Below are 12,855 nucleotides of genomic sequence, written 5' to 3'. Positions count from 1 at the left end.
TCCCATAACCAGCTCCAATAACCCAGCTCCAATAACCAGCTCCAATAACCAGCTCCAATAACCAGCTCCAATAACCAGCTCCAATAACCAGCTCCAATAACCAGCTCCCATAACCAGCTCCAATAACCAGCTCCAATAACCAGCTCCAATAACCAGCTCCAACAACCCAGCTCCAATAACCCAGCTCCCATAACCAGCTCCAATAACCAGCTCCAACAACCCAGCTCCAATAACCAGCTCCAATAACCAGCTCCATAACCAGCTCCAATAACCAGCTCCAATAACCAGCTCCAATAACCCAGCTCCAACAACCCAGCTCCAACAACCCAGCTCCAATAACCAGCTCCCATAACCCAGCTCCAATAACCTAGCTCATGTGACAGGGAACCAGTGGTCTGTCTGTCTGTCTGTCTGTCTGTCTGTCTGTCTGTCTGTCTGTCTGTCTGTCTGTCTGTCTGTCTGTCTGTCTGTCTGTCTGTCTGTCTGTCTGCCTGCCTGCCTGCCTGCCTGCCTGCCTGCCTGCCTGCCTGCCTGCCTGCCTGTCTGTCTCACCTCTCAACAAGCTGTTTGTATCTGGGGATTTCTCTGGCGTACAGTAGTTTATTCACTGGAGAGTCCTGTTGGCAGGAAATCAAAATCACGATGTTAGACAGATTATGTTTGTCAACGACCATCATCATCATCATCATCATCATCATACTAAACAACACAAAGTTTCCTGTTCCTCGGCGTTATCCACTCTGAACAGAAATGATGAGGAAATACGAGATCTGCTGTCCTGACCCCAATTAATGATTACTGATTCCCTCTAACTGTACTTAGAAAATACTCTCTCTAAATAATAAATTCATTCAAATAAGTAAATAAACAAATAGAAGCGTGTTTTTAGATTGTGTTTTTTAAAATGTATTTTATAAATTGACTGACCCAAGATCCAAACTAACCTCTGGTCTTTACCGCAATTCTTAACCACGCAGATTTTGGACCAGGATTTCTGGAAGCTGGTTTTATCATTTGGCTTGATAAGGGGCACAGGCCGACTAAATGATTTATTCGTTGATAAGATTTTGTCATTTGGTTGAAAAGCGATGGTTGAAAAATATATTGAATCTCCCAAAGCGGGACTTTTTCCGCTTCCTACAAGTAAGACATTATATTTTAAAGAGCACTACCTTGATTGGCAACCCTGATGTATCTATCTCACAAAGGAAAATATCTGTAAATGTATTTATGATGCTTTCAGGTCGTTTTCTACTGTACACACACAGAGAGGGAAACCAGTGTGGGAGAAAGAATTGTCTGTTACTATTGATGAGGAGATGTGGGAGGACATTTGGAGATATGCAAAAACAATATCTATATGTAATCGTACTAGAGCATCCAATTAAGAATAATACACAGAATTCATATATCCCCAAATCACAGACATGTTTTGTCACGTCCTGACCAGCAGAGGGAGTAATTGTATTAGTTTTGGTCAGGATGTGGCAGAGGGTTTGTGTTTTTGTATGTATTTCTACTTTCTGTCTAGTTTAGTTTTTCTATGTTTAGGTTTGGGTGTTGGACTCTCAATTGGAGGCAGGTGTTTCTAGTTGCCTCTGATTGGGAGTCCTATAATTAGGTGTGTGTTTGGTTTGGGTTTTGTGGGTAGTTGTTTTTGCATTGCTTTTTAGTATAGCCTGCAAGACTGTTGTACTGTCGTGTTTTTTTTTCTTCGTGTTCTCTAATAAATAAGAAGAAGAAGGTCTCCCTAAAGAAGAAGGTCTCCCTAAAGAAGGTCTCCCTAAAGAAGAAGGTCTCCCTAAAGAAGAAGGTCTCCCTAAAGAAGAAGGTCTCCCTAAAGAAGGTCTCCCTAAAGAAGGTCTCCCTAAAGAAGGTCTCCCTAAAGAAGGTCTCCCTAAAGAAGAAGGTCTCCCTAAAGAAGAAGGTCTCCCTAAAGAAGGTCTCCCTAAAGAAGAAGGTCTCTAAAGAAGAAGGTCTCCCTAAAGAAGAAGGTCTCCCTAAAGAAGAAGGTCTCCCTAAAGAAGGTCTCCATAAAGAAGAAGGTCTCCCTAAAGAAGGTCTCCCTAAAGAAGAAGGTCTCCCTAAAGAAGAAGGTCTCCCTAAAGAAGAAGGTCTCCATAAAGAAGGTCTCCCTAAAGAAGGTCTCCATAAAGAAGGTCTCCCTAAAGAAGAAGGTCTCCCTGAAGAAGAAGGTCTCCCTAAAGAAGGTCTCCCTAAAGAAGAAGGTCTCCCCAAAGAAGAAGGTCTCCCTGAAGAAGAAGGTCTCCCTAAAGAAGAAGGACTACCTAAAGAAGGTCTTCCTAAAGAAGGTCTCCCTAAAGAAGAAGGTCTCCCTAAAGAAGAAGGTCTCCCTAAAGAAGAAGGTCTCCCTAAAGAAGAAGGTCTCCCTAAAGGTCTCCCTAAAGGTCTCCCTAAAGAAGAAAGTCTCCCTAAAGAAGGTCTCCTAAGAAGAAGGTCTCCCTAAAGAAGAAGGTCTCCCTAAAGAAGGTCTCCCTAAAGAAGGTCTCCCTAAAGAAGGTCTCCCTAAAGAAGGTCTCCCTAAAGAAGAAGGTCTCCCTAAGAAGAAGGTCTCCCTAAAGAAGAAGGTCTCCCTAAAGAAGGTCTCCCTAAAGAAGAAGGTCTCCCTAAAGAGGTCTCCCTAAAGAAGGTCTCCATAAAGAAGGTCTCCCTAAAGAAGAAGGTCTCCCTAAAGAAGGTCTCCCTAAAGAAGGTCTCCCTAAAGAAGGTCTCCCTAAAGAAGGTCTTCCTAAAGAAGGTCTCCCTAAAGAAGAAGGTCTCCCTAAAGAAGAAGGTCTCCCTAAAGAAGGTCTCCCTAAAGAAGGTCTCCCTAAAGAAGAAGTCCTCCCTAAAGAAGAAGGCCTCCCTAAAGAAGAAGGTCTCCCTAAAGAAGAAGGTCTCCCCAAAGAAGAAGGTCTCCCTAAAGAAGAAGGTCTCCCTAAAGAAGGTCTCCCTAAAGAAGAAGGTCTCCCTAAAGAAGGTCTCCCTAAAGAAGAAGGTCTCCGTAAAGAAGAAGGTCTCCCTAAAGAAGAAGGTCTCCCTAAAGAAGAAGGTCTCCCTAAAGAAGGTCTCCCTAAAGAAGGTCTCCCTAAAGAAGAAGGACTCCCTAAAGAAGGTCTCCCTAAAGAAGGTCTCCCTAAAGAAGAAGGTCTCCCTAAAGAAGAAGGTCTCCCTAAAGAAAGTCTCCTTAAAGAAGAAGGTCTCCCTAAAGAAGGTCTCCCTAAAGAAGAAGGTCTCCCTAAAGAAGAAGGTCTCCCTAAAGAAGGTCTCCATAAAGAAGGTCTCCCTAAAGAAGGTCTCCCTAAAGAAGAAGGACTCCCTAAAGAAGGTCTCCCTAGTAGGCATGTTACTTCTGTGGATAAGAGGAGGCTTTACAACATCCTAACCTACGCAGTGAGGGAAAACCAAATTTTTTTAATTGAATTTTTACATTTTTATTTATCTAGGCAAGTCAGTTAACAATTTACAATGACGGCCTAAACCAGCCAAACCCGGACGACGCTGTGCCAATTGTGCACAGAATATCTGACATGTACATTACATTCTAAAACAGATCAGTTCTACAAAGTGTAGGAACATTATTTAAATCACCCAGAAACTGATTTATCAGCTATTCTGCTGCAAGGATTTATTTATAATGGTGGTTGTTTACCTGTCTCAGGATTTCATTGTATGTTCCATGTGTTAGTTTAAATTCCTTTATTTAAACTGAGCTTTTATGTTTAATTATTTTTTTTAATCTCTTAATATGGGAGAAAATTGTGAAATTTCTATAAAAATACTATATCAACAACAAAAAATTACTGACCCGTCCAACTTTGTGTTCGGAGGTGGTGCAAGAGTCAATGAAGGTCTGCGCGATGACAGAGAGGACAGCGTCCACGCTATCGGTCACCTGGACATCAAACACAAACTGAGGGTTCTTCAGGATGTTGACCCAGAACCTCAGAGGCAAGCTGGAGGGAATGGAGGGAGGAGAGGTGGTTATCCAGGGAAAAGTTATTGTTTTACGGAAGGAAATACAATGACCGTGTTCAAGAATATCACATGTTCAGTTGCTGATCACCGACAGAAGACGGAATAAGAACAACCAGCAGTTATTCAGGACAGTTATTCAGGACACAAGGTGATCAGTCAGTTTGCTCAGTCACTGATTGCGATGCAGTCGATCTCAGAAACGACCATTGAAAGTCTCACACTCTTCTCTCTTTGCAGTTTATAATAGAAGAGAGAAGACTTTCATTTTATTTAGTTATATGTTCTGTTAGACAGCACCTTACCAAAAGCTGCTTCTTTTAAAAAATTATTTACAGTGGCTTGCAAAAGTATTCACCCCCCCCCCCCCCCCCCCCTTGGCATTTTCCTATTTTGTTGCCTTACAACCTGGAATTAAAATGGATTTCTTGAGGGTTTGTATCATTTGATTTACACAACATGCCTACCACTTTGAAAATGCTAAATATTTTTTCTTGGGAAACAAACAAGAAATAAGACCAAAAAAACGGAAAACTTGAGCGTGCATAATTATTCACCCCCCCCCCAAAGTCAATACTTTGTAGAGCCACCTTTTGCAGCAATTACATCTGCAAGTCTCTTGTGGTTAGTCTCTATAAGCTTGGCACATCTAGCCACTGGGATTTTTGCCCATTCTTCAAGGCAAAACAGCTCCAGCTCCTTCAAGTTGGATGGGTTCTGCTGGTGTACAGCAATCTGTAAGTCATACCACAGATTCTCAATTGGATTGAGGTCTGGGCTTTGACTAGGCCGTTCCAAGACATTTAAATGTTTCCCCTTAAACCACTGCTTTAGCAGGATGCTTAGGGTCATTGTCCTGCTGGAAGGTGAACCTCCGTCCCAGTCTCAAATTTCTGGAAGACTGAAACAGGTTTCCCTCAAGAATGTCCCTGTATTTAGTGCCATCCATCATTCCTTAAATTCTGACCAGTTTCTCAGGCCCTGCCGATGAAAAACATCCCCTCAGCATGATGCTGCCACCACCATGCTTCACTGTGGGGATGATGTTCTCGGGGGGATGAGAGGTGTTGGGTTTGCGCCAGACATAGGGTTTTCCTTGATGGCCAAAAAGCTCAATTTTAGTCTCATCTGACCAGAGTACCTTCTTCCATATGTTTGGGAAGTCTCCCACATGCCTTTTGGCGAACACCAAATGTGTTTGCTTATTTTTTTCTTTAAGCAATGGCTTTTTTTCTGGCCACTCTTCCAGAAATCCCAGCTCTGTGGAGTGTACGGCTTAAAGTGGTCCTATGGACAGATACTCCAATCTCCGCTGTGGAACCCTTCAGCTCCTTCAGGGTTATCTTTGGTCTCTTTGTTGCCTCTCTGATTAATGCCCTCCTTGCCTGGTCTGTGAGTTTTGGTGGGCGGCCCGCTATTGGCAGGTTTGTTGTGGTGCCAAATTCTTTCCATTTTTTTAATAATGGATTTAATGGTGCTCCGTGAGATGTTCAACATTTCTGATCTTTTTTTATGACCCAACCCTGATCTGTACTTCTCCACAACTTTGTCCCTGACCTGTTTGGAGAGCTCCTTGGTCTTCATGGTGCCGCTTGCTTAGTGGCGTTGCAGACTCTGGGGACTTTCAGAACAGGTGTATATATACTGAGATCATGTGACACTTAGATTGCACACAGGTGGACTTAATTTAACTAATTATGTGACTTCTGAAGGTAATTGGTTGCACCAGATCTTATTTAGGTGCTTCATAGTAAAGGGTGTGAAAACATATACACCCACCACTTTTCATTTTTTGATTTTTTAGCATTTTTTTAAACAAGTGATTTTTTTCATTCCATTTCACCAATTTCGACTATCTTGTTTATGTCCATTACATAAAATCCAAATAAAAATCTATTTAAATTACAGGTTGTAATGCAACAAAATAGGAAAAAACGCCATGGGGGGGGTGGGGGGGTGGATTGAATACTTTTGCAAGGCACTGTAGACTTTACAGAAAGACAAACTAGGACCCAGTGACTGACTGACCTGTTGGTCCTCTTGAAGAACAATAAACATAAAATCAATCACTTGTTGTCTGACGGACCTGTTAGTTTTCCAGATGTGTACGGTCTCGGGGTCGTCAATGCCGTGTTTCTCCGCCATGTCATCCAGGAAGTCAAAGAAGAAACGCACAGCGATGGGAGGAGGGCGCTTGGTGTTGAGGATGGCTACGAACACGTCGTCTACAAACTTCTGCAGCGTCCCCTTAGAGAGGAGAGAGACACAACAGCTAGGTATCTATATATATACTTTACCAGCTAGGTATCTATACCACAAAACTGATATAGCTCCTACATCTACATTCAAACAGTATGGATAACACAGTATGTAACTCTGGTATAGCCTTGGTCTGTTCTCTCTGTGTGTGTGTGTGTGTCTCTGTGTGTGTGTGTGTGTGTCTGTGTGTGTGTGTGTGTGTGTGTGTGTGTGTGTGTGTGTGTGTGTGTCTGTGTGTGTCTGTGTGTGTGTGTGTGTCTCTCTGTGTGTGTGTGTGTGTGTGTGTGTGTGTGTGTCTCTGTGTGTGTGTGTGTGTGTGTCTGTGTGTGTGTGTCTCTGTGTGTCTGTGTGTGTGTCTCTGTGTGTGTGTGTGTGTGTGTGTGTGTGTGTGTGTGTGTGTCTCTGTGTGTGTGTGTGTCTGTGTGTGTCTGTGTGTGTGTGTGTGTCTCTCTGTGTGTGTGTGTGTGTGTGTGTGTGTGTGTGTGTGTGTGTGTGTGTGTGTGTGTGTGTGTGTGTCTGTGTGTGTGTGTCTGTGTCTGTGTGTGCGTCTCTGTGTGTGTGTCTCTGTGTGTGTGTGTGTGTGTGTGTGTGTGTGTGTGTGTGTGTGTGTGTGTGTGTGTGTGTGTGTCTCTGTGTGTGTGTGTGTGTGTGTGTGTGTGTGTGTGTGTGTCTGTGTGTCTGTGTGTGTGTGTCTGTGTCTGTGTGTGTGTCTCTGTGTGTGTGTGTACCTACCTTCATAGATAGTAGTCGTGTCAGGTATATCTCTGGTATTGCCTTGGCTCTCTCCCTCTCTCTCATGCTGCTCTTCCTGTGTTTGGGGATCTCTGGGTCCTCGCTGGACTTCACCAGGTGCCACAGCCTCAGCCCTTCCTCCCCCTCCCCCTCCAACATGGGTGTCTCTACGGAGCGCACAGAGGGACACACTTCCAGGTCACACTTAAATTGAAATGGCACTGTATTCCCTAAAACTAGTGTCCTACCAAGGGGAATAGGGTGCCATTTTGGACAGGGGGAAACATATTCCTTATACTATAGTAGTACATCTCTTTGATATATGTATAGGGTGACATTTTGGAAACAGCTCTAAAATAATTCAGTACTTACATAGTATTAAACAGGCAATATAGTATTAAACAGATTATATAGTAGTATAACAGGCTATATAGTATTAAACAGATTATATAGTAGTATAACAGGCTATATAGTATTAAACAGATGATATAGTAGTATAACAGGTTATATAGTAGTATAACAGGCGATATAGTAGTATAACAGGCTATATAGTAGTATAACAGGTTCTATAGTAGTATAACAGGCTATATAGTAGTATAACAGGCTATATAGTAGTATAACAGGCTATATAGTAGTATAACAGGTTCTATAGTAGTATAACAGGCTATATAGTAGTATAACAGGCTATATAGTAGTATAACAGGCTATATAGTAGTATAACAGGTTATGTAGTATTAAACAGGCTATATAGTAGTATGACAGGCTATATAGCAGTATAAAATGCTATATAGTAGTATAACAGGTTATATAGTATTAAACAGGTTATATAGTAGTATAACAGGCTATGTAGTATTAAACAGGTTATATAGCAGTATAACAGGTTATATAGTAGTATAACAGGCTATATAGTAGTATAACAGGCTATATAGTATAACAGGCTATATAGTAGTATAACAGGCAATATAGTAGTATAACAGGTTATATAGTAGTATAACAGGCTATATAGTAGTATAACAGGCTATATAGTAGTATAACAGGCTATATAGTATAATAGGCTATATAGTAGTATAACAGGTTATATAGTATAATAGGCTATATAGTAGTATAACAGGCTATATAGTAGTATAACAGGCTATATAGTAGTATAACAGGCTATATAGTATAATAGGCTATATAGTAGTATAACAGGCTATATAGTAGTATAACAGGCTATATAGTAGTATAACAGGTTATATAGTATAATAGGCTATATAGTAGTATAACAGGCTATATAGTAGTATAACAGGCTATGTAGTAGTATAACAGGTTATATAGTATAATAGGCTATATAGTAGTATAACAGGCTATATAGTAGTATAACAGGCTATATAGTAGTATAACAGGCTATATAGTATAATAGGCTATATAGTAGTATAACAGGCTATATAGTAGTATGACAGGCTATATAGCAGTATAAAATGCTATATTGTAGTATAACAGGCTATGTAGTATTAAATAGGTTATATAGTAGTATAACAGGTTATATAGTAGTATAACAGGCTATATAGTAGTATAACAGGCTATATAGTATAACAGGCTATATAGTAGTATAACAGGTTATATAGTATAATAGGCTATATAGTAGTATAACAGGCTATATAGTAGTATAACAGGCTATATAGTAGTATAACAGGTTATATAGTATAATAGGCTATATAGTAGTATAACAGGCTATATAGTAGTATAACAGGCTATATAGTAGTATAACAGGCTATATAGTGGTATAACAGGCTATATAGTATAATAGGCTATATAGTAGTATAACAGGCTATATAGTAGTATAACAGGCTATATAGTAGTATAACAGGTTATATAGTATAATAGGCTATATAGTAGTATAACAGGCTATATAGTAGTATAACAGGCTATATAGTAGTATAACAGGTTATATAGTATAATAGGCTATATAGTAGTATAACAGGCTATATAGAAGTATAACAGGCTATATAGTAATATAACAGGTTCTATAGTAGTATAACAGGTTCTATAGTATAACAGGCTATATAGTAGTATAACAGGCAATATAGTAGTATAACAGGCTATATAGTAGTATAACAGGCTATATAGTAGTATAACAGGTTATATAGTATAATAGGCTATATAGTATAACAGGCTATATAGTAGTATAACAGGTTATATAGTATAATAGGCTATATAGTAGTATAACAGGCAATATAGTAGTATAACAGGCTATATAGTAGTATAACAGGCTATATAGTAGTATAACAGGTTATATAGTATAACAGGCTATATAGTATAACAGGCTATATAGTAGTATAACAGGTTATATAGTATAATAGGCTATATAGTAGTATAACAGGCTATATAGTAGTATAACAGGCTATATAGTAGTATAACAGGTTATATAGTATAATAGGCTATATAGTAGTATAACAGGCTATATAGTAATATAACAGGTTCTATAGTAGTATAACAGGTTCTATAGTATAACAGGCTATATAGTAGTATAACAGGCTATATAGTAGTATAACAGGCTATATAGTAGTATAACAGGCTATATAGTGGTATAACAGGCTATATAGTATAATAGGCTATATAGTAGTATAACAGGCTATATAGTAGTATAACAGGCTATATAGTAGTATAACAGGTTATATAGTATAATAGGCTATATAGTAGTATAACAGGCTATATAGTAGTATAACAGGCTATATAGTAGTATAACAGGTTATATAGTATAATAGGCTATATAGCAGTATAACAGGCTATATAGAAGTATAACAGGCTATATAGTAATATAACAGGTTCTATAGTAGTATAACAGGTTCTATAGTATAACAGGCTATATAGTAGTATAACAGGCAATATAGTAGTATAACAGGCTATATAGTAGTATAACAGGCTATATAGTAGTATAACAGGTTCTATAGTAGTATGACAGGCTATATAGCAGTATAAAATGCTATATAGTAGTATAACAGGTTATATAGTATTAAACAGCTTATATAGTAGTATAACAGGCTATGTAGTATTAAACAGGTTATATAGTAGTATAACAGGCTATATAGTAGTATAACAGGCTATATAGTAGTATAACAGGCTATATAGTATAACAGGCTATATAGTATAACAGGCTATATAGTAGTATAACAGGTTATATAGTAGTATAACAGGTTATATAGTAGTATAACAGGCTATGTAGTATTAAACAGGTTATATAGTAGTATAACAGGCTATATAGTAGTATAACAGGCTATATAGTAGTATAACAGGTTATATAGCAGTATAACAGGTTATATAGTAGTATAACAGGCTATATAGTAGTATAACAGGCTATATAGTAGTATAACAGGCTATATAGTAGTATAACAGGTTATATAGTAGTATAACAGGTTATATAGTAGTATAACAGGCTATATAGTAGTATAACAGGTTCTATAGTATAACAGGCTATATAGTAGTAAAACAAGCTATATAGTAGTATAACAGGCTATATAGTAGTATAACAGGCTATATAGTAGTATAACAGGCTATATAGTAGTATAACAGGTTATATAGTAGTATAACAGGCTATATAGTATAACAGGCTATATAGTATAACAGGCTATATAGCAGTATAACAGTATTTACTCTCTCCGGTCTGGTAGACCTGGTGTATTCAGGCTATATAGTAGTATAACAGGTTATATAGTAGTATAACAGGTTATATAGTAGTATAACAGGTTATATAGTAGTATAACAGGTTCTATAGTAGTATAACAGGTTATATAGTAGTATAACAGTATTTACTCTCTCCGGTCTGGTAGACCTGGTGTATTCAGGCTATATAGTATAACAGGTTATATAGTAGTATAACAGGTTATATAGTAGTATAACAGGCTATATAGTATAACAGGCTATATAGTATAACAGGTTATATAGTAGTATAACAGTATTTACTCTCTCCAGTCTGGTAGACCTGGTGTATTCAGGCTATATAGTATAACAGGTTATATAGTAGTATAACAGGTTATATAGTAGTATAACAGTATTTACTCTCTCCGGTCTGGTAGACCTGGTGTATTCAGGCTATATAGTATAACAGGTTCTATAGTAGTATAACAGGTTATATAGTAGTATAACAGTATTTACTCTCTCCGGTCTGGTAGACCTGGTGTATTCCCATGACAGCAGCTGACCTAGGGATCAGAGCCACTGTAGCTCCATCTGGTACCTGAGGAGAGAAAACACCAACAGATATCAACATCCAAGCCGTGTTCAGCGGGGCGCACATCAGCACAGGGGTTAACGTTTCTGATTGGACAAGACAGGCTCTACACCTTCCAGTTGTTTCCTGTTTTGTACCTACTGAACACCACTCTGCACTCCTGCTGAACACCACTCTGCACTCCTGCTGAACACCACTCTGCACTACTGCTGAACACCACTCTGCACTCCTGCTGAACACCACTCTGCACTCCTGCTGAACACCACTCTGCACTCCTGCTGAACACCACTCTGCACTCCTGCTGAACACCACTCTGCACTACTGCTGAACACCACTCTGCACTCCTGCTGAACACCACTCTGCACTCCTGCTGAACACCACTCTGCACTCCTGCTGAACACCACTCTGCACTCCTGCTGAACACCACTCTGCACTCCTGCTGAACACCACTCTGCACTCCTGCTGAACACCACTCTGCACTCCTCTGTGTGTAGTGGATGTGTGTGTAACTCTCTTACCTTGTAGTGCTGCAGAGTGTTGAGTTTCTTCCAGCGCCCCTGGACGATCGCTGTGACGTCATCGTCTGACAGTGTCAGGTGACCCGCCTGTCCCGATCGCCATTCTGACGAGACAAATCATATATGTTGTCTGAATACTACAAGACTGGGTTGAACCCGGGTTGTCTGAATACTACAAGACTGGGTTGAACCCGGGTTGTCTGAATGCTACAAGACTGGGTTGAACCCGGGTTGTCTGAATACTACAAGACTGGGTTGAACCCGGGTTGTCTGAATACTACAAGACTGGGTTGAACCCGGGTTGTCTGAATACTACAAGACTGGGTTGAACCCGGGTTGTCTGAATGCTACAAGACTGGGTTGAACCCGGGTTGTCTGAATACTACAAGACTGGGTTGAACCTGGGTTGTCTGAATGCTATAAGACTGGGTTGAACCCGGGTTGTCGGAATGCTATAAGACTGGGTTGAACCCGGGTTGTCTGAATACTACAAGACTGGGTTGAACCCGGGTTGTCGGAATGCTATAAGACTGGGTTGAACCTGGGTTGTCTGAATGTTACAAGACCGGTTTAAACCCGGGTTGTTGGAATGCTATACGACTGGGTTAGCTAACACATGTCAGGTCTCAGGTAAATTTACTCATTACCCGAGTGTGGTTTCAAATAAATATCTGTTTGCACTTTGGGCCGCAAAACGTTGAACGAAAGGTGCTTTACAAACAAAATGGGTTCATTATTCCTGGCATTGGTTCTTCAAACCACTGGTGTGTTATGTGTTCAAACATCACATTCATTAGTAGAGGGTCAAAAAGAGATTTTCTAAGTTAGGCTATTTTATTCATTGAGTCAACATGAGCAAAAGATAAGTATTCTCTATTCCTTACCCATGTCTCTGTTCCTTACCCAGGCCTCTGTTCCTTACCCAGGCCTCTGTTCCTTACCCAGGCCTCTGTTCCTTACCCAGGTCTCTGTTCCTTACCCAGGTCTCTGTTCCTTACCCAGGTCTCTGTTCCTTACCCAGGCCTCTATTCCTTACCCAGGCCTCTATTCCTTACCCAGGCCTCTATTCCTTACCCAGGCCTCTATTCCTTACCCAGGTCTAGTGAGTCTGCAGCAGGTCTCTGTGAGAAGGGAGCTCCTTTATAGATCTGGTCTAGGATCTTG

The 12,855-nt window shown here is 39.9% G+C and overlaps 1 protein-coding gene across 2 annotated transcripts in view; it reads right to left on the bottom strand.

Moving 5' to 3' along the window:
* plxnb3 (plexin B3) overlaps nucleotides 1-12,855 on the bottom strand; it is a 256,626-nt gene that overhangs the window by 5,885 nt on the left and 237,886 nt on the right. For both annotated transcript variants that reach the window (XM_082962290.1, XM_082962289.1), the window contains exons 28-34: nucleotides 12,785-12,855; nucleotides 11,692-11,795; nucleotides 11,098-11,179; nucleotides 6,967-7,133; nucleotides 6,062-6,222; nucleotides 3,809-3,956; nucleotides 553-617 (exon numbers count right to left, since the gene is read on the bottom strand). The exon at nucleotides 12,785-12,855 is cut by the window's right edge and continues 89 nt beyond it. In XM_082962290.1, the coding sequence (XP_082818416.1) occupies nucleotides 553-617; nucleotides 3,809-3,956; nucleotides 6,062-6,222; nucleotides 6,967-7,133; nucleotides 11,098-11,179; nucleotides 11,692-11,795; nucleotides 12,785-12,855 (798 nt within the window). The remainder of the gene's footprint in view (nucleotides 1-552; nucleotides 618-3,808; nucleotides 3,957-6,061; nucleotides 6,223-6,966; nucleotides 7,134-11,097; nucleotides 11,180-11,691; nucleotides 11,796-12,784) is intronic.

The sequence above is a fragment of the Salmo salar genome, chromosome 15 (genome assembly GCF_965601325.2).
Source record: "Salmo salar chromosome 15, fSalSal1, whole genome shotgun sequence".
Taxonomy (NCBI): Eukaryota; Metazoa; Chordata; class Actinopteri; order Salmoniformes; family Salmonidae; genus Salmo; species Salmo salar.
The sequence above is the reverse complement of the archived record's forward strand: the minus strand, read 5'-3'. Positions and strand labels throughout refer to the sequence as shown.